At 39.4% G+C, this 26,152-nt stretch overlaps 1 protein-coding gene across 2 annotated transcripts; it reads left to right on the top strand.

The window, feature by feature from the left end:
- The first annotated feature begins 145 nt into the window (after positions 1–145).
- Positions 146–26,152, top strand: LOC121736967 (GRIP and coiled-coil domain-containing protein 2-like). 2 transcript variants are annotated; one of them, XM_042128455.1, is made up of 18 exons: positions 154–526; positions 801–1,194; positions 7,856–8,044; positions 8,415–8,629; positions 10,285–10,513; positions 10,621–10,718; positions 10,802–14,618; positions 14,892–15,221; positions 15,300–15,734; positions 16,277–16,612; positions 16,803–17,228; positions 17,305–18,488; positions 18,909–19,163; positions 20,102–20,192; positions 20,915–21,156; positions 22,673–22,786; positions 25,334–25,444; positions 26,049–26,152. In XM_042128455.1, the coding sequence occupies exons 1-18, from the start codon at positions 491–493 to the stop codon at positions 26,094–26,096; spliced, it is 8,550 nt and encodes a 2,849-aa protein (XP_041984389.1). In that variant the 5' UTR covers positions 154–490; the 3' UTR covers positions 26,097–26,152. The 2 variants fall into 2 exon arrangements, with proteins under 2 accessions (XP_041984390.1, XP_041984389.1); XM_042128456.1 differs by lacking the exon at positions 17,305–18,488 and having other exon boundaries at positions 146–526; positions 16,803–16,975.

The following is a 26,152-nucleotide window of genomic DNA, read 5'->3' as shown; positions in this document are numbered from 1 at the left end:
TGATTTTAACAAATGACAGGTGACAATATCATTTGACAAGTTAAATTTTTCTGAATCGAGTGATAAAATCGATAGAAAAATGATCAAACCCTCAACTCTCAAGATCTAAGACATTACTTAGACCCACATATTTTTGTTTCTCGCTATTCGCTTATTTGCAATATTTTTTTGTACTCGATGATTCGATCTCATTTTGTGCTCATTTTCCTCACGGCTCACCAACTGGAACTACCAAGTCACCACTTCTCGTTTTTGGCATCAACGTTCTTGCCATATTTTATTATCTGTTGTCTTCATTAAAAAATAAGCAAATTCAAACATCAACTGACAGAAACGGATAGAAACAACTGTTGTTTGAAGGCGTATTGTTTAAAAATTAGTTGTAAAAATTAGTGAATTACTTAGTTTTAAAGTAAATTACGTGTATATTTAGATACTATAGTAGACTTAAAAGGTAACGGCTTCAAAACGACAAAAAAAGCAGTTCGCGATGTTACTCAAGTGGAAATGTATTCTTACAAACTGGGTAAGTTACGAAAAATAATTAATTAAACTATAAACACACAAAATGACTTGCGTTAGTAATACAATCATACTTTAATAATGATTCTCTATCATTTAGAATCCATATTTTTAACTAAGGTACCAAAAGTCACCGGTTTCGTAATCGGCAGGTGTTTTGAAAACATGCTGCGAGTTAGCTTAATTATTTCATATTTATGTACAATAATAAGGTTAATTAAGGTTACTGATAAATAAAAGTTAATGTTAAGCGTACAATGTCGAACTTTGTATTTTAGATAAATTGCTACTGCAATGAAAGAGATAGTAAGGACTTGGATATAAACCTTGACTCTTTGTTGATCATCATTTCCCAATTGCGAAGAAACCTAAGCCTTGACGACTCAAGGTCTTCTTTGTTAGAAGCACACAACATACAAGAGTTTATCCTCGAAAAGTACCCGGATTTCAAATTTGAAAATGGAACATGTGATCCCCGTTCCGAAGAAGATCTACATCTCTCTGCGTCTCTGCTACTATTTTTCGTCTGCGTGAACTCAAAAAATATCGACCTCAAAAATGCAATGTGCAGCAAATTATCATCATCGGACCAGGAAATAATCATGAAGTTCAGCAAATGTTTAATGGGCTGTACTAACATCACCTCCTCCGACGTTCTACAAGCAATTACAGGTATTATAATAATCTGATTAATTTAATCACACCCTTTCATTCTTTTAAGGTTTCTAAAGATTACAAAGTATGGCTTCCATCTGCAACAAAGTAAATTCCATTAATTCTGATAAGTCTTAAATATGACCTGCAAAATAAATGTGCAGTTATTATGAAGTTACAAAAAATATTTTAAAAAAATTTATAAAAGTGGCTTTCCAATCACCATGTCAGCAGAGGTTCCCAAACTTATTTTGTCTACTGCCCACATGAAGAACAAATTATATTTAATCATTGATTCAATTTAAAATGCATCCTGATGAAATAAATCACCCCCAAGCCTCTACACAATGCCCCCATTTTTTTCTGGGTCCCACACCGTCCCTCTTGAGGCGTTATCACCGACTTTGGGAGAGGCTGGTATACGGAAAGCTACAATAATATTGTTACGTGCTAGGGTTCGAGGATTTGGAGAGAAAGACCTGATGACTCTCTTGAAGACTTTATTAACACTGCACTAAACACTAGGTCACAACACTTAGCACTAAGTCCAAACACTAATCACTAGGTCCAATCACTAAGCACTATCACTGTCCTAGGTCGTAGCCAAGTCGCAGGTTTCACTGGTTCACTCACTATTGATCACTTGATGTCGCCTTGAAGATCGCTCTGATTGAACTGACTTGCCGGGCCGGCCTGCGGCTCTTTTTATATGGCGAGACGAATTCCAGAAATTTCCCGATTCACGTAAACAAGTAAACAACCGTGGGAAATTTCTAGGAGGCTCGGGCATGTGCCACAATAAAACTGCCGTCCTTGCGATAAGTGCAGTAAGTTGAATTTAATTTAGACCTTATGGACTCAGTCATAAGGTCTAAATTCAAACACGCTAACAAATAAAGGGTAAGCACGTAAACAAACATTGGACCTTCCTAGAAGGTTCGAGTATGTACTTGCGCACCACGTGTCCGTATACCATGTACCGTAACACTACTCCCCTCTTAGAGATGCTCGTCCCGAGCATCATTGTTACTGCCATGGTAACGCGCCAGACGGTCTATGTGTACCACTTTGAATGTCCCTCTTGGTTGCTTTTGAATCCTGTAAGTCACATCATTCAATCGGGTAACCACTTTGTATGGGCCGTCCCACTTGGTCTGCAACTTTGGAGATTTGCCTTTTCGGCGAGTTGGGTTATGCAGCCACACCAGTGACCCTTCTTCGAAGCCGCTTGTATTCGATTTCCGGTCATATCTGGTCTTCATGTTCTCACTTGACTGTAACCCATTTTCCCGAACCATGGCGTGTATATAGCGCATCTTTTCCCTTAAATCGCAGACATAATCTGGTACGGTCTTCGGTTCCTCCGGTGACCCTCCTGTCAAGAGGTCTACTGGTACTCGCAGTTCTCTACCGTAATTGACATACGCCGGGGTAGCTTTTATGCTCTCATGCTCGGCGGTACGGTACGACAGAAGGAAGAGCGGTATATACTTGTCCCAGTCCTTTTGTTTGTCATCTACCAATTTCACCAAATGCCTCTCAAGGGTCTGGTTAAATCTCTCAACCATTCCATCAGACTGTGGATGGTACGCGGTGGTCCTCGTTTTATGCATTCCCAAAATTCTGCACACTTCCTGGAAGACCTGCGATTCGAAATTCCTGCCCTGATCTGAATGGATTTCCAGAGGCACACCAAACCGAGATATCACTTCTTCGACTAATTTAGAAGCGACTGTTGTAGCTTCTTGGTTTGGTATGGCGAACACTTCGGGCCATTTGGTGAAGTAATCCATGACGACCATAAAATACTTGTTTCCCAATTCCGTCACGGGAAATGGCCCAGCTACGTCAACTGCGATTCGTTCCCACGGTGCGCCAACGTTATACAAGCGCAGGCTCCCACGGCTCCTTGTCTGTGGTCCCTTCACTGCAGCGCAAGTAGTGCATTTGCGGCACCAATCCTGTACATCGTCTCGACAATGCAACCAGTAGAATCGTTCTCGCACTTTTGTTAACGTCCTCTTTACTCCTAGATGACCTCCTGATACGCCATCATGCATTTCACGGAGAACATCCGGTACTCTCGTTCTTGGGACCACTATCTGAAGATGGAACTCTCTACCGTTAGTCTTCTCCCATTTCCGGTTAAGTATTCCATTTTGAAGAATCAGACTGTCCCATTGCGCCCAGTACGCCTTAGTGACAGCGCCAGTGGGTGCAACCTCACTCCAGATTGGTTTTTCATCACCCCGTTTCTTCCATGTGATGATGTGCCGAAGGTCGTCATCTGTTTCTTGAGCCTCCCTCATAGCATCATTCTCCCATGGGCCCAAAGGACTTGTTTTCGTTAACTTTAATGTTACTTCATTAGATTCCTGCTTAACACAATGTTTGCAGTCCTCCGAACACGGCCTTCGCGAAAGTGCGTCGGCATTCCCATGTGCCTTTCCGCTGCGATGTTCCGTCTTGAAGTCATACTCCTGGAGTTGTTCAATCCATCGAGCTACTTGGCCTTCTGGGTTCTTGAATTGTAGTAGCCACTTCAAGGCTGCGTGATCAGTTCGCAGTAAAAAGTGTCTGTCGATGAGGTACTTACTGAAATGTTGTAGCGTCTTTACGACAGCCAAGAGTTCTCTTCTTGTCACACAGTAGTTTCTCTCTGGCTTAGATAAAGATTTGCTGAAATATGCAATTACAACTTCTCTTTCACCCTGTTTTTGAGATAACACCCCTCCAATGGCCGTGTTGCTTGCGTCCGTGTCGACTATAAACTGACCTTCAGGTTGTGGATACCCCAGGATTGGTGTTTCACACAGATGTTTCTTTAGTTTCTGAAAAGAATCTTCGGAAGTCTCGTCCCAAATAAACTGTCGTTTATATTCTGTCAGCCGATGTAATGGCTTGGCTATCTCTGAGAATCCCTTAACAAAACGCCTGTAGTAGGAGCATAGGCCGAGAAATGCCCGCACTTCGATTTTGTTCTTAGGGGTTGGCCAATTTTGGACTGCTTCTAGTTTCTCCGGGTCCGTCTGAATTCCATCACTGGAGATAACATGGCCGAGATAGTTCACCTTACTCCTGAATAAACGACACTTTTTCGGATTCAACTTTAACTTGGCCCCCTCTATTTTGGCGAAAACTCGTTCTAAATTTCGCAAATGGTCCTCGAAGTCGCGGCCAACAATGATGACGTCGTCCAAGTAGACTAAGCAAGCCTCTCCAACTAAGCCTGCCAGTACACACTCCATGAGTCGCTCAAATGTGGGTGTGGCAGGTGCGTTGCACAATCCAAAGGGCATGACGTTAAACTGCCATAGACCTTTACCGGTGGAGAACGCTGTCTTCTCCTTGTCTTTTGGATGAATTTCCACCTGCCAGTATCCAGATTTCAGGTCCAGGGTCGAGAACCATTTCATGCCACTCAAGGTATCCAGAGTGTCGTCGATTCGAGGTAATGGATAGCTGTCCTTCTTAGTGACATCATTGAGACGTCTGTAGTCCACACAAAATCTTGTGCTGCCATCTTTCTTCTTCAATAATACAACTGGTGAGCACCACGGACTTGCAGACGGTTCAATAATCTTATGCCTTCTCATCTCCTCCAAAAGGCCTTCAACTTCTTTTTCCTTTGCAATGGGTATCCGTCTTGCTCGTTGACGAATTGGGTTCTCGCTTCCGGTATCTATCCTGTGCTGAACCATCGACGTTCTTCCAAGGTCGCCTTCCTGACTGGAGAAGATATTCGCGTGGCGTTGTAAAAACTTCTTAGCTTTCATGCCCTGCGAATAAGTCAGATTACTCTTGCAGTCATTTGAGTAGCTCAGTCACTATTCCATAGTTGCTGGTGTTTGCTGAGTCTGAGCCTGTGATCGAATTACACTTTCTCATCCAGACAACTTCCTCGCACTTTCCAATGACGTCACCTTTGTTCAAGCAGATCTCGCGAACACCAAGATTCAAAACTCTGACCACAGCGTTACTGCTTCCACTAACAAGGGTTCTTGCCGTCATCAATTTTTGCGCTGATGTCTTGGTAGGTGTGTCTTCGATTAACACGCATCTGTTTGACTTCTTCTTTCCAGCTGGCGGTAGTTTCACCAGCACCCGAGCTTCCGCACGTCCAGGTATTATGACTTTCTTTACACATTCAACTTTCCCGCAGGTGCCTCCAAGGATGAAAATTTCTTCTTCACCACACTTGAAAACTCCGTCAGCGACATTAATTCTACAGTTGCGCTTCTTCATGAAATCCAAACCCAAGATGCAATCATCCATAATCTCAGCCACGATAACGTCATGAGGGTATGAGGATCCCCCTACATTAATCGTAACTGACATTTCTCCCAGGACGGGTATTGGCTGACCGGAGGCAGTAAGGAGCCGACAGTTAATTCTCCTCTTGTGCCTTCTTGCGGTTTTTACCAGATTTGGGTTCACTATCGTTCTAGAGGCTCCTGTGTCTAGAGTCATTTTGCAATCCGTCCTGTTAATAGTACCCTGAATCACAAGACTATTCCCGCTGCATGCTTGGGAGATAACAGTTATCGGGGCTTCCTCCGCGTCAGCCAGTACTCGCCCCTCAGTCCTGGCTTTTATTCGTTTCCCTGATCCCGGACAGGGGACGAAGTTCCTTTCCGCTGCTCTATTTGTTCAATGCGTTCTTCGAGTCTTTTCATTCTTGCCATCTGAGTCTCCTTCTGCGGGCAGTTGAGCTGAAGATGGCCCCTCTCGCCACACTTGTAGCACATGACTCCAAAATTCTTCTTCGTAGGAGCCTTAACCTCCTTGACTTCCTCAGACACCTCGTGAATCTTATGGGTCTGCCGTATATCACGCCGAACAGCCTCGACCTCTAAAGCATGCGCCAATGCTTCCTTTAGCGAGGTGTGATGACGTAGCCTCACTGCAGCTCTGACCTCTAGGTCCCTGATTCCGTCGACAAATGCTTGTACAATATTCGTGTCGATCATCTTGGAATCGGCTCCTGGGTGTGCCTTCTTGACCAGTTTTTCAATTTCCAACGCCCATTGTTGTAGTCCCTCTACTGAGCGTTGGACTCTGTCACGAAGTTGAGCACGGAACACGTGCTCCAGGTGTCGCTTCCCGTATCTGGATTCAAGGGCCTCCATTAGGTCTTTGAACCCATTTCCTGTATGTGCTTCCAGGACTGACAAGGCTTGCCCTCTGAGCGCGACAGTAAGAGCGGTCAGGCTTTGTTCGTCAGTCCATCCGTTGGCAGAAGCAACCGTCTGGAATTGCTGACGATAAGCGTTCCAGGAAGTAGTACCGTCGTATGGTGGCACTTTTACTCTTGGCCCATGTGCCACTCCAGAATTTCCACTACACGTCGCGACTCCTGTGGTTTCCAGGCGCACTACTTTCTTCTGTAGTTCGGTGATGTTGGTTTTCACATTTTCCATATCCAATCCTAGCCTGGTAACTCGTTCGTCGATTACGTCGATATCTTTACGAAGCGTAGTCACTGTGTCACTGACATCCTTTATAGCCAGAAGCGCTTTCTCTTGGAGGTCCTTTTGTTGCTCTTGTGACTCTTGCAAAGCGCCGAACCTGCGGTCTTGTGCCTCCATCATTGCCCTTTGAGAATCTTGCAAAGCCTGAATTAACTCAATTATGCTTTCCAATTGAGGAGCCATTTGAGGGGTTGCAGAAACAACGGGCGTGGCAGGATGGATGGAGGTGGTCGACGGAGCCTGAGCAGGCGGGGCCCAGTGGGCGGAGCCAGTGGGCGTGTCCTGGTGGGCGGAGCCAGTGGGCGTGGCCTGAGTGGGCGTGGCCACGGCCGAAGTGGGCGGGGCCTGAGGGGCGTGGTCAGTGGGTGGGTCCCGGTGGGCGGAGCTAGTGGGCGTGGCCACGCCCAAAGTGGGCGGAGCCTGAGGGGCGTGGCCAGTGGGCGTGTCCCGGTGGGCGGAGCCAGTGGGCGGAGCTTGGTCCCCAGTGGGTGTGGCCTCCGCAACTCCTCTCTCGGAGTCAATGGCAGCAGCTCGCTGCGCCCTTGTCCTGACACTCCCCTTGAAGTCCTCTCTCGGAGTCAATGGCATCTCCAAATCGCACTTCTGACACCAGTTGTTACGTGCTAGGGTTCGAGGATTTGGAGAGAAAGACCTGATGACTCTCTTGAAGACTTTATTAACACTGCACTAAACACTAGGTCACAACACTTAGCACTAAGTCCAAACACTAATCACTAGGTCCAATCACTAAGCACTATCACTGTCCTAGGTCGTAGCCAAGTCGCAGGTTTCACTGGTTCACTCACTATTGATCACTTGATGTCGCCTTGAAGATCGCTCTGATTGAACTGACTTGCCGGGCCGGCCTGCGGCTCTTTTTATATGGCGAGACGAATTCCAGAAATTTCCCGATTCACGTAAACAAGTAAACAACCGTGGGAAATTTCTAGGAGGCTCGGGCATGTGCCACAATAAAACTGCCGTCCTTGCGATAAGTGCAGTAAGTTGAATTTAATTTAGACCTTATGGACTCAGTCATAAGGTCTAAATTCAAACACGCTAACAAATAAAGGGTAAGCACGTAAACAAACATTGGACCTTCCTAGAAGGTTCGAGTATGTACTTGCGCACCACGTGTCCGTATACCATGTACCGTAACAATATTTAGGAATCTGTTAGAATTTTTTTAATTTCGGCAAATTTTTCAGAGGCATGTGGGCAAGACATAGCTGGCACAGAGACAGCAACCACAAATACAGTTGCTGAAACTCCTCCAGCTTTACGATCTTTGCATAGTGAAGTTAGACGGCTACAAGCAGCTCTGGATGCGGAACGCTTTGATCGTAACTACCTTCAAGAGGAGCTCAGCAGGACCAATTTGAAATTGGAGAAACTATGTAATCTTCACAACTTTTTTATTATTCTAATTTGCCAAATAAAAAAAAATATTAGGCGGGTCCACACAGAGCGAGTAGCCTCGCGAGGCATTCGCCGCGCGAAGCAGCTTAGTTAGTGTGGACGTGCCTTGTGCGAGGCACACCCGCTTGCCTCGGTCGAGGCACACCCGCTTGCCTCAGTCGAGGCACGTCCACACTAACCGAGCTGCTTCTCGCGGCGAATGCCTCGCGAGGCTGCTCGCTCTGTGTGGACCCGCCTGATAAACAACTATTTATACATCATGTTTTTTTTCATTTAGGTAATATAAATTTAAAGTTATTATTTCTGCTAATACAGATCATGGGCTTTTAACAATTTGTCTGATTTCAGCTAAAGTGAAGGAACAATATAAACAAGAAATAGTCAACCTGAAAGCAAGAGTATCTGACCCCTGTGGTGAGGACAACAATACTGCTGGTAGTGAAGCTTCACACAATAACTCAGTGAAGTTGGCAAAACAGCTGGAGCAAGCTGAGGAACGTCTGGCTAACTTGCAGGAAGAATTGAGCAATGTGGAGTACGAAAGAAATGGTTATAAGAACAAGGTAATTTATTGTTTTTTGCAGTACATTGAACACAGTGAATTACGCCAAAATTAGTTATGGGTGTGTAAGGCTTCAGTCTCTAAATCAGTGGGCAGCAGGGCGGGAGCGGCGGCGGCGCGTTCTAACGTATAGATTTATATGGATAAGCCGTCTAGTACGCCGCGTGCCGCTCGCCGCGCCGAGGCCTGTCCATATCTACACTACTATTATAAAGAGGAAAGATTTGATTTTTTGTTTGTTTGTTTGTTTGAGTCGAATAGGCTCCGAAACTACTGGACCGATTTAAAAAATTCTTTTACCATTGGAATCCTGCATTATTTCTGCTGAACATAGGCTAATTTTTATTTTGGAAAAATATAAGGTTCCGTAAGATATTTGGGATTTTCGGACGCAAGGTTTAAAAAATCAACCAGAAAAGTTACTTATTTTGCGTACGCTGCCTAAACTATAAAAGATAGATGCATAAAATGTTCTAAGTAATTATAGATCTTTTAAATATCTACAAAAAAGTCCGCGACACACTATACCTATCTATGTTGAGTGAGGCACAATAACCATTTTTTTATTAAAAAATCTAGAATTTTTTTTTGGACTATATTTAAATGCGTTTATTTAAATCATGCTATTGACCCTTATCAAAATAAATTATTTCATCACTAAGTACAGTTAATGTAGATAATATTTGGTCTTTGAATGATTAAAATTGGACGTTTGGTTTTAATGTTATGGCGAAATTAAAATATTACGATTTCTGCTGCACGTTGCGAATTGGGCGTCAAGGCGCGATGCGCGGGTGTGCGTGCGGTAGGGGAGAGATTTAATTATCAGTGCCACAGACTCGCCCGGAGAGTCCACGTAAATATTACCTCGATCGTGGGAATCGCAGACACAATAGATTTTCAATAGTTATGCGACAGCCGGGTGCTGCTTTATTGATTTGATATAGACTATCGTGCTTCATTATTATAATCCTAATTTCAAAAAAGCTTTAAAAGTTATGACTACGAAAGTAATATTTTTAGAACTTTTTAAAATAAGTTTTGAATGACTATTATTTTTGATTGCTATTATAATTAATTAATTTCTTTAACTATAAATCTCCAATAGCGGCAGCCGGCTGCCAGCATAACAATTGAAGATCTATTGTGTCTGCGATACCCACGATGCCGATGCACGATGGAAGTATTAATGCATATTTTTTAATCCACACTATTTCTGCTGAATATAGGCTATATTTAATGAGAGAAAAAAGGGAACCGTATTAAGTGTTAAAATTGTGTGAAAAATCTACCAAAATATTCCTTCTTGCTTATGCTGCTTAAAATATAAAAATATAAAAAAAAAAATACAATAAAAATGTGTTATATGTACATAATAATTATAATATAGTAGTTGCAGGCTAAATAATGTAAACTATTTTTATGTTCTGCTTAACTTAAAGATTGACTACCTTTATTTTAAAAAAATAATTTAAAAACCAATGTCCACCCGTGCGAAGCCGGGCCGGGCCGCTAGTAATCTATATATTGGAACGTGCCGCCATTGGAATGTGCCGCCACCACTCCCTTAGAATTTTCCATAAATTGCATCAGTACCAATGAATAAGGAAACAATAAGTCAATGATCAGTACTATAATTATTGTCTTTGTTTACAGTTGGATGAACTGAAACGCGACAGAGATAAATATTTTGCCCTGAGCCAACAAGAGAACATTCGAGCAAGTCAACTTGCAGAGGAATTGGACAGTGAACGTCGTCAGTGTAATTCTTTGCGGGAATTAGTTACTGAGCTACGACAACACAACCGCCTCAACAGAATGGACTCCAGTCAGTTGGAGTGTGATGATCTTGATACAAGTGTCCACTCATTACAACATAATTCCTGTAAGTACAACACCAAGGAATGGTATGATTAATGTATATTTAATAGTCAAATAGTCTATTGTAAGGCCTCGATAATTCATGAAGCTCCTATATGCATTTTTTTACAGCCGTGTGCAGTGAGGTCTGTGCAAGCATAATTGAAGTACAGCTAGCTGAAGAAAGATCTAAGATCGCTACATTGAAAAATCAAATGCAAATGTTGCAGGTATGTGTATTAAAATACGTTTATTAATATGTAAATTACGCAACAAATTATTTTTGTAATGAGTAAAATAAAAATTGTTTCAGGATCAACTTACAGAATTAAATAATAAATATGAAAAAGAAAAAAATGACCTTGGTAAAACTCTTTCTGAGAAAGAATGTGACATCATGAACTTAAAGCATAGAATTAATGAAGAAATTGAAAGTAAGAATGTAATAAAATCTAAATGTGATAATGACATAACTAAATTGAATAATGAAATTAATGAACTCGAGCAGACCTTGAAGGATACTACCGAAAATGCCAGGAAAACCATTGATACAAAAATGCAAGAGATACAAACTTTACAGGAGGAAAAGCTTTCCCTATTGCAAAGCTTTTCAAATGAAACATCAAAACTAGAATCTAAAGTACAGGAACTGAAAAAAGAGATTGACTCTGAAAAGACATCTAAGCAAAAAATGAGGGAAGATTATGATAATCACATGATGAAATTAAAAGAAAAAGTTTTGAATAGGAATAATGAACTTGTTGAACTTCAAAACAAAATTGTAACTAAAGGAGAAGAAATTGAAAGTCTACAGATACAATTGCGCAATGAAAAGGATATGAGACAAGAATTAATTAACAAACACAATAATGACGTGTTGCATTATAACAATGTAATAAAAGAGCAGAATCTAAATGTTCAAAAGAGTTCAGAAGAAATAGCTGAACTACGAAAACAGGTACAACAGTATTATGAATGTATTGAAGAAATGAATAGAGAAAGAAACAATCTTAATGCCTCTTTACTTGGCCTAAAAGAGGAAGTCAAGATTTTGACAAGTGAGAAACAGATATGGCTGAAAGAAAAAGAAAAACTTGCAAATGAATTTGATGAAAAGAATGAAACAATCAACTCTCTTAAAAGTCAACTTCAAACTGAAATTCAATTTAAAAATGAAACACAATCTAAGCTTCGTGAAGTAGAGTCTCATATAAAAATATTGTTAGAGGAAAAAACTACATTGACCAATAAATTGTCTTCAGTAATTGCTGAAAACTCTAACGTCTGTGAAAAGTTAAAAAAGGAAGTGAAGGATTTGACTTGTGTGAAACAGATATTGCTGAAAGAGAAAGAGAAACTCGAAAATGGATTTGATGAAAAGATTGTAATAATTAGCTCTCTTGAAAGTCAACTTCAAACTGAAATTCAATTTAAAAATGAAATACAATCTAAACTTCGTGAAGTAGAGTCTCTTAAAGAAATACTGACAGAAGAAAAAATTTCTTTGACCAATAAACTGTCTAAAATAATTTCTGAACACTCTGATGCCTGCCAAATGTTGGAAGAGAAAGTCAAGAATTTGACAAGTGAGAAACAGATAGTGCTAAAAGAGAAAGAACAACTTCAAAATGAATTCCATGAAAAGAATGAAATTATTAATTCTCTAGAAAGTCAACTTCAAACTGAAGTTCAATTTAAAAATGAGATACAGTCTAAACTTCATGAAGTAGAAACTGATAAAGAACTATTATATAAAGAAAAAACTTCTTTAACTGATAAACTGTCTACAGTAATTGCTGAAAACTCTAATACGTGCGAAATGTTGAAAGAGGAAGTCGACAATTTGACAAGTGAGAAACAAATATTGTTGAAAGAAAAAGAACAGCTGCACAATAAATTTGTTAAAAATAATGAATTAATTAAGTCTCTCGAAATCAAACTTCAAACTGAAGTTGAACTTAAAAATGAGACGCTATCTGAACTTCTTAAAGTAGCGTCTGAAAAAGATTTACTGCGTGAAGAAAATACTTCTTTGACCAATGAAATGTCTACCATTATTGCTCAAAACTCTGATGCGTGCGAAAAATTGAATCTGGAAGTCAAGAATTTGACAAGTGACAAAGAGATGTTGCTCAAAGAGAAAGAAATACTCCAAAATAAATTTGATGAAAACAATAACACAATATACTCTCTTGAAAGTCAGCTGCAAACTGAAATTCAATTACGAGATGAAATACAATCAAAGCTTTCTGAAGTTGAGTCCGAGAAAGAAATATTGTATGAAGGAAAAACTTCTTTGGAAATGGAAGTCAAGAATTTGACAAGTGAGAAAGAGATGTTACTAAAAGAGAAAGAAATACTCCAAAATAAATTTGATGAAAACAATAACACAATATACTCTCTTGAAAGTCAGCTGCAAACTGGAATTCAATTACGAGATGAAATACAATCAAAGCTTTCTGGAATTGAGTCCGAAAAAGAAATATTGTGTGAAGAAAAAACTTCTTTGAAAATGGAGATCGAGAATTTGACAAGTGAGAAAGAGATGTTACTGAAAGAGAAAGAAGTACTCCAAAATAAAATTGATGAAAATACTAACACAATATACTCTCTTGAAAGTCAGCTGCAAACTGAAATTCAATTACGAGATGAGATACAATCAAAGCTTTTTGAAGTTGAGTCCGAAAAAGAAATATTGTGTGAAGAAAAAACGTCTATAACCAATAAAATGTCTACAGTTATTGCTAAAAACTCTGATGAGTGCAAAAAGTTGAATGAGTTAGTTGAAAACTTGACAAGTGAGAAACTTATTTTGCTTAAAGAAAAAGAGCAGCTCCAAAATGGATTTGATGAAAAGAATAAAATAATTAACGCTCTTGAAAGTCAACTGCAAACTGAAATTCAATTTAAAAATAAGATGCAATCTAAACTTTGTGAGGTAGAGTCTGAGAAGGAAATATTGTGTGAAGAAAAAACTGAAAACTCTAATGCATGCAAAATGTTGCAAGAGGAACTAAATAAATTGAACAGAGAGAAACAGATATTGCTGAAAGAGAAAGAACATCTGCAACATGAGTTTGATGAAAGGAATGAAATTATTATCTCTCTTGAAAGTCAACTTCAAACTGAAATTCAATTAAGAAATGAGATACAATCTAAACTTCGTGCAGTAGAGTCTGATAAAGAAATATTGTGTGAGGAAAAAACTTCTTTAAGCAATAAACTCTCTACAGTAATTGCCGACAACTCTAATATATACGAAATGTTAAAGGAGGAAATCATGAAATTAACAAATGAGAAAGAAATGTGGCTAAAAGACACAGAAATACTCCAAAATAAATTCGATGAACAGAATGAAATAATTAATTCTCTTGAAAGCCAACTTCAAAATGAAATTAAACTTAGAAATGAGATACAATCGAAGCTTTGTGAAGTAGACTCTGAAAAATCTTCTTTGAACAATAAACTATCAACAGTAATTGCTGACAACTCTAATATGTGCGAAATGTTGAAGGAGGAAATCAAGAAATTAACAAGTGAGAAAGAAGCTTGGCTAACAGAGACAGAAATACTCCAAAATAAATTTGATGAACAGAATGAAACAACAAAATCTCTTGAAAGTCAACTTCAAAATGAAATCAAACTTAGAAATGAGATACAATCGAAGCTTTGTGAAGTTGAATCTGAAAAAACTGTTTTAGACAATAACATGTCTATATTAATTGCTGAAAACTCTGATACGTGCGAAATATTGAAAGAGGAAGTTAAAAAATTGACAAGTAAGAAAGAGATATTGCTTAAAGAGAAAGAAGTACTTCAAAATAAATTTGAGGAAAATAATGAAACAATTAACTCTCTTGAAAATCAACTTCATAATGAAATTCAATTAAGAAATGAGATACAAACGAAACTTTGCGAAGTTGAGTCTGAGAAAAAAAAGTTGTGTGAAGAAAAAACTTTTGTGACCAATAAACTATCCACAGTAATTGCTGAAAATTCTGATGCGTGCGAAAAGCTAAATCAACGCATTCTTCAAGAACAGCAAGCTAGCCAATCTTTACAAAACCAAGTAGACATCTCTAATAAGAAAATCGAAGAATTATTAGAGATAGTACAACAAAAGAATGATGGTAAGTATTAAAAATATTACAAAACATTACTATTTATTTTACTTACCCTTAAAGTCTAGTGCATAGGTGATAGGATGTAACGAATTACATAACTAAGTGATACTTGTGTGTAATATAGCAAAGTGGACTGCTCTGTATATTCTCTAAGTCTATAGTTTTACTACACAAATCGGTGTTACTGTTAAGGAACACGGTTTAAAAAATTAATAACAAGCGCTAAAATCACTTTTTGTAATGCTCATAGAATGATTTTAAAAATTAATGCTTTTTCAGAATTTTCTAAACAAATCGAAGAATACAAAGGGATTATCGAAGCAAAAACTAATGAAGTTGAAAGTCTAGTATTTAAAAATGCAACCCTACACAATGAACTCAATGAGGTCAAAATACAACTTGATTCAAAAGTGCATTCACTAAAAGATAAGCTTATTGATAATGAAAATATAACAGACAAACTAAAAGCAACATATGAGTCTCAAATTGACAATCTAAATGTGATGGTGTCTAAACTGACTAGTTACTTGAAAGAGAAGACTATTGAAATTGAAGCGACAAACAAGGAAAAGGCTCAATTAGAAGAAGCTTTAAAGAAGAGTAATGAAGGTACAGTATTTTTTTGTCTTATTAGTTAGAACATTTATAAAATATTTTCTATTCATATATTTTGTACATTTCATACAGCTATCAGTTTGTTAGAAGAAGAAGTAAAGTGCCAAAAACAAAAACAGGACAAATTAATTAGCGAGTTTGAATCGGAAAGAGTTGTACTTAAAAATATAGTGTCTGTAACAGAAGATGTAATGGAAGATCAGAAATTGAATTTCAACAATAAATTCACCGAAGTCACGAAGCAAAATAAAGAGCTGAAAGACCATGTTAAGAAATTAGAAGAACAAATTGTTACAGAGCGAAAAAATGCAGAACTTACACTGAATGATAAAGTGGATATTCTCAATATAGCTTTGAAAGATTTATCTGATATAAAGGATGTAAAGAAATCATTGGAAGAAGAAAATTTAACCCTCAAAGAACTTGTATCAAAGAAAACTGAGGAAATTGAGTTGACAACAAGCGAAAAGAATTCTTTAGAACAGATATTGGAAAGTGTGAAAAATGGTAATTCATTTTTAGTTAGAGATGAAATCTTTTTTCTTAAAACAGACATTCAAATTCTTTCTTCTTTCAAATTTTTTATTAAGCATACAATAATATACAATAGTATAAAAGCTAGGTAGCGTACGTCACGTCGTCTAATCCCATGCTAAGTAAAAACTTTTGTTATGGCAATCAGACAACAGATGCACGCCAAACAATTTTATCCTAATATATATTATTTACACATTCACACACACAATCACACTACACTTTATCACGTAAAGTCTCTTTCGGCGACGTGATGCGCGCTTCGTTCGGGAGCCTCCCCCGGAACCTCCGGTAAACTACACCGGCGGGCCAGAACTCCTCCACCTCGAAGATGGATAAAACTTGAGTCGGCACTCTCACCACAAAGGAACTGAAATTCACTTGGCGAGAGTGCAGACGTTCCACCCTCAAGGTGTAGGTGGTCTTCTCGCGGATGTAGTTTACGACGTCTTCGACCGTCATGGACCAGTGCAGCGCGACATTAAATTTAAACTTTATTTTAAATTTCTTTTCAGATAAATCTTTATTGGAAAACAAAATGCAAGAGTTTGAAATGTTAAAAGACAAACAAATCGCTGATCACTTGAATTTATTAAAAGAAAAAGAAAATGAAATAAATAATTTGAAAGAAGAGTTGGAGAGACAGACAGAGGCTATCAAACAATTTGAAAATTTACAAGAGGCATTATCAAAGGAAAGGGATGAAATCGCTGAACACTTAAATGTAAAAGATACTTTACTGGAAACTGAAAAGAACCTGCGTATTTCCCAGCTGGATGAATTACATAAGTTGCAACAACTTCAAACTGAGAATCTCACATTACAAAATATTCTAAAAGAAAAAGAATCAGGTATGTAATAAACAGTTGGTAATAAACCAATTTTATAATGAAAAAAATGTGACCCAACTTAATTTAAAATATATTTAACTTAAAAAAATGTGCAACATCAGCCTAATGATTTATCTGAGAATTGTGATTTTATTCATTTTTTGGACTATTGTAATCGCTTAATATTTTATGAAATCTTTTGTTCTTGCAGAAATAATGGCTATAAAAGAACATTTTGAGAATGAAACTGATCAAAATCAACAGGTGAGTGACCAAAATAAAATAGAGCAAACGAAATTATTAAATAAATGTATAATTCTAGAGGAATACCAAATAAAAGCTGAAGAAGAATTAAAACATCGCCAAGCTAAAATAGAAGTACTTGTAAGTGAAATGGAAACTATTAGAAACGAATTTACTCAAGTAGAAGTAGAAAAAAACATTCTTATAGAAAAGCTAGAAACGGAATTAGCAGACACGAAACAGAATTATTTGCGTTATAAACAAGAAGCAGAAAAGTATAGTAATGAAATCGGAAGACTCAGAGAAAACCTAAATGCAGTAAATACAAATACAGTGTACAATTTAAAGAAGGAAAACGAATTACTGCTAAAAGCTGTGACTAATAATGAAAATAGTAAGTATTTGGAACATCAATTATTTATATTCTGGAATTTATATTAAGTATACTAATAAATACCATTTTGTTGCAGTGGCTTCAAATGATAAAGAGAATATACCAAACTACCGCGAAGATGTGGCAATCAAAATACGTGAGCTGCAGAACCAAGTTCACGATTCTGCATTCGATAACACAACTTCATCCATCGATAGCTCCAAAACTATAACCGATTTGGAGAAAATAATACAAGACAAAAACAGGACAATAACAACTTTACATAGTGACATTACATATCTGAAGACTTTGATCGCCGAATCCGAGAATAAGCTACTGGATGTGACTAAAGATCTGGATCTGAGCAGAGAAAATTGTCACCAACTATCCAACCAACTGAAGAAAGTCGTTCTTCAAAAGAATGAGGAAATCGCCGAGCTGAGGAACAAAATCACAAAGATGAGCGCCACAGAAACCCGTGCGTCGCAAATCATCAAAGTGTCCGCCAAATATCAGGCGATGATAATAAAACGGATCGCCGAAATCAAGAATAACACTGTACTGAAAGAGCTAACGAATTTCGGCAACTCAGCGAACGCTAACGGCGAAAACGAACTTAGACGTAGCTTCAACGCCGGAAACATCACCATGGAGGATCTAGAAAACTTCCTAGAGACTACCGACAGACATCTCAAGCGGTGCTCCGAAAAGCAGATAGCTCTACAAAAGGAGAGAGATCGATTACTCGAAATAAACAAGATTAACGACTCCGAAATCATCGCCATGAGGAAATTCCTGACCGAGCTGTCTGTCAGTGTGAAAACATTCAACTCTGTAAAGGAGCTATACTCCCAGAAACTAAATAAGGTGATCGCACTACAGAGGACAGTGAGAAGGGAAATCCTGAACTTGGATGGACGGATCAACGACGCGACGATGTGCAAGCTAGAGAGGGGCTATGCTGCTATCATGCAGGACTTATCAGAATGTGCCCTAAACTTGGAGAGATGGGTCGACCGGAGCATTGTCAGGGCCATATCACCGGAGAAGATCAAGCAGGCGTTCATGAGCGAGCTGGATCGAGCCTCACTCGTGCCCACCAACTTCCAGAACACAAGCTTGGAAATCCAGTTCGGAGAATTAGAGTCGTCTTTCCACAAACTACTGAAGGAGGTGATGCAAGCTCAGTCCGGAGACGGAGCCAAGGACGCTCAAGCCCTGACGATCATGGAGGTCCGAGCGGAGTATGAAGATAAGCTCAGCAGGATGAAGGCGAAAATGGTCAGTATACTCCCTATCCTGTTATTGGTATTGACATACCAGGTTGTTTGGTGGTACTATCTGACGTTGGACTACTGATGGTGGCTTATTGCTGTTGTTACGACTTGTAAAGTCATTATTTATTGATTTTATCAAATAAAGTTTTGTTTTATGGATGCTTTGTTTTATTTATCGTTTGTAGTGTTCATTAAGTTAGTTTGGTAGTTACGCTTTACATCACGGAAAAGGTAATGATTTTTGTAATTGCACGCTCTATGCACGGCTTTGTTGCTAATGGATGGGTATTTGTGGTTTTATTATGAGTTTGAAGGCTTTATAACTTAGCTACTTTCTATACATAACGAAACTAAATATTAATTGCACGCATGCATCAGTAATAAAAAATCAACAGTGATTCTCAAATAGACGTTAAAATTCCAGAAAGAACTATACGTCGATCAGATAAGTCAGTTCCAAGAGAAACATAAGAAGGTGATAGAAGAGTACGAGAGGAAGCTAGAAAAGGCTAATGAGGAAACGAAGGAGTTGAGCAAGGCTTACGAGCAACATATCAGAAGTTTGACTACGGAACTCTGGAACGTTGGAGAGAAGTTTATTATACAGAAGGATGAGGCGCAGTGGCTAAGGAAACAGCAGAAGTCGGGTTCACTCATGTCCCTTCAACATGTGCATTCTGTAAGACTCATTCACTATAATTTCATAAGTTTATGTGGGATGAATTAATACCAATAGATGTAACTTTCTTTAAGCTCAAAATGATTGTTTTAAATATACGACTTGGGTTTAATATACTATGTATTTACTAGATGTTCCACGCGGCTACGCCCGCGTTATTTAAGAATTTCTCGGGAACCGTACATTTTTCCGCAAAAATAGCCTATGTCCCTTCACGTGGTCTATTCTTCATGTCTGCCAAATAACATAAAAATTGCTCCAGATGTTCTTAAGATAATAAGCAATTTCAAATAATTTCCCCCGTTTTTTGCACATTTTCCTCTATTTCTTCGCTCCTATTAGTCTTAGCGTGATAAAGTATAGCTTATAGCCTTCTTCGATAAATGGGCTATCTAACACTGAAATATTTTTTTAAATCGGACTAGTAGTTCCTGAGATTTGCGCGTTCAAACAAACAAACTCTTCCGCTTTATAATATTAGTATAGATTATAAAGCTAGTACAGACGTACGGTAACAGGTAACCTCTATGGTAATTGTGTATTTTTCGAGATCGTTGCAACAAGCGACTATTTAACAAAATACTGCTGCATTGTTATTTCAAGATACAAGATCACTGTCGATTACCTAAAGTCACGGAAAAGTGACATTTGGTGTAAGTTCAATTGGCAGAATTAAAGCCGTGCAAGAAGCATGGCTTTAATATCCATACTAATATTATAACTGCGAAAGTGTGTCTGTCTATCTGTTACCTCTTCACGCTCAAACCACTGAACCGATTTTGCTGAAATTTGGCATGGAGATACTTGAGACCCGGGAAAATGTACGGTTCCCGCGCGATAAACGAATTTTGGCGCAACGGAGTTGCGGGCGTCATCTAGTATCAATATAAATAGAAAAACGCTCAATATATCAATATAAGAGTTTTTTTAATCATCAGACGGGTCTGGTGGCGCGGCACGAGGACGCGGGCCGGCCCTCCGACACGCTGTCACTCCGCTCGCTACAACACAACAGGAACGACAGGAAAGGTAAATAACGTCATTTAAGTTCACTGCGTAAGTCTCTTTTTGGCTATTTTGAAATTTCGATGCCATTCGCTAGAAACTCGGAAGACGCATCGCCAATCAGGAGCACGTATCGCTTAACAAGAACTCCCAAAATAGTTAAATAATAAACCTGCTTTAGTATAGTTGGATAATTTTGTATGTATACAAAATTATACCCAATGTTTTAACTCTCCTGAAAAGTTGTTATTTTTTATTTACGCTATGTTAGAATTTAAAGGACGATAAAACTGATCGTACAATTTTCCGTACCGTACGCGCCGAACGCGACCATTGTACACGAATTGCGGCGCGTACCGTGCGGACGAATGTGCGAGGTTTCACATCATTACATACAACCAAGTCTAAAATGCAGCGCGTTCGGCGTGTGCGTACTAATAAATGTGCGATCACCTTAAAGAAGATCAAATTTCTAATTTGTTAGATAAAGAATGACAGTTATTTGCTGTATAAATGAACTAAAATACGTCTTGAGATTAGTTTTTTACAGATAAGTTTCGCATTTTTACATAAGACGCCCTTATACTAAAATATCTTAAATTCTTTGTCACACATGACACACATAAAGATAGTCTGCGGGCCGAATAAATAAATAAAATATTCTTTTCTTCAGGTATTATAAATATACTTTTTGAACGTGTACGTTTGAAGTAAATGTTGCCTATTCTCATTATGTCTCTTTTCAGGACGTAAAACGTGCGGCGAAATGTCTGACGAGGAAGGCGAGGTTTTCGACAACCGCTGTCTTCGGGAACTCGCGGAAACTCCGCGTCGGGGACGCCCCTCAGCAGTGGGCGGGACAGGGGGCGGGGCCATGAAGCGGCTGTCGGAGCTGCAGCGCCGCAACACGCTGTGTCAGCCCCACCTCAAGAGCTCTTACCCCGCCGAGACCCAGTTCGTGCCGGGAGTACAGGAGGATGATATTAAGGTAAAATAAGATAAATTGATTTAAAAGCAGATGGGGGATTTACGTAATTTGGTCGGACATTTTTATGAAATAAGGGGGCAAACGAGCAAGCGGGTCACCTGATGGAAAGCAACTTTTGTCGCCATGGACACTCGCAGCATCAGAAGAATAGCAGGTGCGTTGCCGACCTTTTAAGTGGGAATAGGGTAAGGGGAGGGTAGGGAAAGAAATAGGGGAGGGTAGGGAAGGGAAAAGGGTAGGGGATTAGGCCTCCGGTAAACTCACTCGGCGAAACACAGCGCAAGCGCTGTTTCACGCCGGTTTTCTGTGAGCCCGTGGTATTTCTCCGGTCGAGCCGGCCCATTCGTGCCGAAGCATGGCTCTCCCACGTCAAGGACTATGTCAAGTCAATGTCGTAATTAGGTTAGACACCATGGCTCCCACTCATAACTGCGAATTTGCATTGCGATGTCATTTTTATTTAGTATGAGTTTTGTCGCAGATGTTTGCAATGCGAATTCGCAATTTTGTTCCCACACAACGCGACCAAACTATATTATATAGTGCGACAAGGCTTTTTATGAACGTGGGCGGGAGCGCTGCTGGTAAAGGAGAACTGTCAAAAATGACGTTTTTGTATGATGGCGGTGTTAGTTCCTTTTTTCATTTCATTCTTGTCGAGCTGTAAGTCCGCCTATGAATAGATTTTTTTAAAGTGCAAGTGCGCAGACTGCAGACAACTTGCTATGAATGTTGTTCAAAATCATTTCATTTCATTTTTCTAACTACGAAAAAAAATCAAAGAAACCAGTAATGTCGCTGCGACGCGTTGTTGGCTACCAACTTGTATTTACAACAAGAACATGATAAAATCTACTGTCAGACAACGCTCTGTTAGGCTGGCCTCACACAGCCGGAATTTCATAATCGGAAATTCATATTATTAATTCAGAAAGACCGGAATACCATACAATATCAGTACGCTCCACACAGATTTTTTCAGATTATGAATTTCATAGATCGATCTGTAAGAATATGAATTTCCCGTTGTGTGAGGCCAGCCTAAGGGTCAATTTATACTAGCCCCGAGTCGAAGTACTACATCACAGCGAATTACAAAAACTGAACATATAAAAAAAAGAAAATCAAATGCGTAAAGTTGCTTGCATGCGCGCGTCTTTTTGAAAATAACGCATTACGCTTTGGAGCTAAAGGTACAATACCGTGCATCGCGACAGTCGTAAGCCGCGCGCGACCTACGACTGTCGTCGGCCGCGCGCGTCTGTCAAAGTTAGAAACGGTGCCATACATTTTCATACAATGACTATTGTCGTGAGCGGCCGACGACAGTCGTAAGTCGCGCTTACGACTGTCGCGATGAACGGGATTGTACCTTAAGGATGAATTTGTTATGTTCAGTTTTTGTAATTCGCTTCGATGCGTTTCGACCCTGAGCTTGTATCTATAAATTGACCATAAATATTTTGTTTTGTCAAGATTTTAAGGCCCTAATTAAACATTTATCTCAACATTTCAGTGCAACTCAATGTCCCTGGGCGGCAAGGCGCAACGTAAGGAGGTGGGCATCACCGCGTACAAGAAGCCCGGACCCCCCACACCCAGCAAACAGGCCGGACGACTGTCCGCTACAGTGAGTATTAACTATTTCAAGCCAGTCAAAATATCTTGAGACTTGGCTGCAGGTATAGCCGGGCCGTAATGACATCTTCAAATTCGAGTCTCATGTTATTGAGATCGGGTTGTTGCGAGTACCTATTACCAATAAAAATATGCAATGGATACAATGTACCACGAGGAAATTGATTCCTATCCAGTTGACGGACCTGCGACATTTGGTCGAGTTATGTCAATGTTAATTGTGATAGGTACCTAGATATCACAATTAACATTGACATAACTTTGACGTAACGTGACCAAACTACGTAGATACCCCATCTGCCTAGGAATCAACTTCTCTAACGGCCGTTCCCAATATTTGATCTATCTCTGGTTTTTTCCTACTAGAAATAGGAATAGCTCACATTAGACATTAGAGGCATATATTTTATGTCAATTCAATGTTAGCTGCGATCGGTTGTATGTCAAACCAGAGATAGATTGAATATTGGGAACGGCCGTAATAGTACAATGTTTTGTCATTGTCTTATTATAATATCATCAGATAAATTCATGATGATGGCTTGACACAACGCGACTTTATTACCTGGATCCGCAATCTGCTTGTGAATTTGTCTGATAGTAGGAATTATTGGCAAAGTATATGAATCGATTTTTTAGATTAAACATAATATAAGTAAAATAGCTTTTAACGTGGGAGAGCCATGCTTCGGCACGAATGGGCCGACTCGACCGGAGAAATACCACGTTCTCACAGAAAACCGGCGTGAAACAGCGCTTGCGCTGTTTCGCCGAGTGAGTGAGTTTATCGGAGGCCCAATCCCCTACCCTATTCCCTTCCCTACCCTCCCCTATTCCCTTCCCTACCCTCCCCTATTCCCTTCCCATCCCTACCCTCCCCTATTACCCTATTTCCTCTTAAAAGGCCGGCAACGCACCTGCAGCTCTTTTGATGCTGCGAGTGCCCATGGACGACGGAAGTTGCTTTCCCGTTAGGTGACCCGTTTGCTCGTTTGCTTATTATTTCATTAAAAAAAGCTTCACAAACAAAACATAGTGATTATGTTTGAGTGTGATACAATAGAAAGATTTTCTTGTTTTTGGCCGGGTTTTTAGGGTTCCGTACCTCAAAAGGAAAAAACGGAACCCTTATAGGATCACTTTGTTGTCCGTCTGTCCGTCTGTCAAGACCCTTTTTCTCAGGAACGCGTGGAGGTATGAAGCTGAAATTTATATCAATTACTCAGGTCTACTGTCCCTTGAAGCTGTGAAAAAATCAAACTTCTAAGCCAACGCAATCAAAAGATACAGCCGTTTATGCCGCAAATTTTCGACACTTGCAAGGGAATCAAAACCTACAGGGTGCTTCCCGTGAACTCAGAATCTTGAAATTTGGTACGAAGCAACGTCTTATAGCATAGATAAAGGAAAAATTACGAAAACCATAAATTTTTAGTTACATCACATAATATATATTTTTTTAATAATTTTAAACTTACTACCCATTTCCTCATAAACGCGTAGAGGTATTAAATTGAAATTCATACCAAATACTCAGGTCTATAATACCTTTAAGCTGTCGGAACCCTCGGTGCGCGAGTCCGACTCGCACTTGGCCGGTTTTTTATAAAATAAGGCCTATTTTTGCACATCTTGGTAATAACTCATAGCATTTAGCAAGACGCAAAGGCGTGCAATAGTATTGTCCTTACGTAGATAAGCTGTACTCTTCGGCCAATACTTGGAGATCGCCATGTTGCAATGCTGATAAACCCAGTAGCGACTGTATTGCGACTGTTAGATGCGCCTTTTAGTGGGTGAGTACTGTAAACGGGGAATGGGAAATGAACAAGCTTATTTATTTATCAGTTAATGCTTTATATTATGACTAAGACATAATTAGCTACTACTAACTTATAGAAACATTTATTAAGTAGGTTCAGAATTTAAAGAGATAAACTCCAAAATAAGAATATTTTGGAGTTTATCTTAATTATACTTGTTATAATAATATGTTTTTTTACCTCCTTTCTAATAAAGACATGTGGGCTGTGTATCAGCGTTGGCGACGCTGTCTTCTTGTTTAATGTGCCAGTAAAAGACAAGCATACCTTGTGCACTGTATACGACCGTACCCTACGGGGAATACTCTTTTACAGTCCTCCTCTTATAGCGTTTCTAGAATGGACAAACTATTGCAACATAGTTCAGAATTACTTTACCCAAATTATATTGGTCTATGACACCTACAGATTTGTAGGCGCAGCGCAGACAACAGACAATCCGTGATGCACTTTTTAGTCCGTGGAAATAGAACGTATGCAATTATATGCAGTAACGCACACGTCTGCGCTGCGCATCGTGTGCGTTACTGCATATAAATGCATACGTTCTATTTCCACGGACTAAAGAGTGCGTCACGGATAGTCTGTTGTCTGCGCTGCGCCATATAGTGAATCTTGCAGACTACTTCGCAATCATACTGGCATAAAATACATATACCATCCCAACACGATGGAATCTGCATTATCAAAAGATTAAAACTAAATTGTTTTTGCAGGACAGTGAGTTGCGCGAGTCGCTGCGCGTGGAGGCGGAGCCGGGCGCGCGCCGCACGGCCACGCCCTCCCGACTGTTCGGTCTGTTCCGCGGGAAACAGGACACGATAGAGGTACACTTTTATATGAGACTAGACGTCCGCAACTCTGTTGCGCCAAAATTTGTTTATAGCGCGGGAACCGTACATTTTCCGGGATAAAAAGTATCCTATGTCCTTTCCCGGGACTCGAAAGTATCTCTATGCCAAATTTCAGCAAATTCGGTTCAGCGGTTTGAAGAGGTAACAGACGGACAGAGAGACGGACAGACAGACACTTTCGCATTTATAATATTAGTATGGATTTGTTTGTATCGAGCAGTAGTCTAACACAATTTCGGAATCAACTGTATCAACGGTGGTAAGTACAAAAATTGTTTGATCTCGGGATTGCCCGAAGGACCAACTAAATCGATCCCAACCCTCAATGTGATTATTTACAGAACCGTAGGCGTAAGAAATATTTTACCTGTCCGAAAAGGCCGTTTTATTTAGAGCATGTATCTGCAATGCTAAAGTCAATACCATCCGATGTGACATGAAATTTTAAGAAATTAGGTCAATAGGTTTTATATCTTATTTCACGTTTTTTTCGTTTTCCACTAAGAACTTTGAATGAACACTCTGTACTTCATATACAATATAAATTAATATAAAATGACGTGTATTTCAATTCCAGGGCACACCGCGCGGCCGTCGACTCAGCAACATATTCAGAAAGAAATAGCTTTACACCCACCTACCTGATTCCACCGATACAATAAACATATTTATTCTCTTAAA

This window comes from Aricia agestis, chromosome 20 (assembly GCF_905147365.1).
Source record: "Aricia agestis chromosome 20, ilAriAges1.1, whole genome shotgun sequence".
In the NCBI taxonomy this organism is placed as follows: domain Eukaryota; kingdom Metazoa; phylum Arthropoda; class Insecta; order Lepidoptera; family Lycaenidae; genus Aricia; species Aricia agestis.
Note: the sequence above shows the minus strand (reverse complement) of the source record. Positions and strands in the feature narration are given on the sequence as shown.

What these genes read in the sequence shown, in the direction of transcription:
- LOC121736967 (XM_042128455.1), top strand. Translation starts at nt 491, where the DNA reads ATGTTACTCAAGTGGAAATGTATTCTTACAAACTGG. An exon ending in CGTTCTACAAGCAATTACAG is followed by an intron (nt 1,195 to 7,855) that starts GTATTATAATAA and finishes CAAATTTTTCAG; the next exon opens with AGGCATGTGGGCAAGACATA. An exon ending in CTCATTACAACATAATTCCT is followed by an intron (nt 10,514 to 10,620) that starts GTAAGTACAACA and finishes ATTTTTTTACAG; the next exon opens with CCGTGTGCAGTGAGGTCTGT.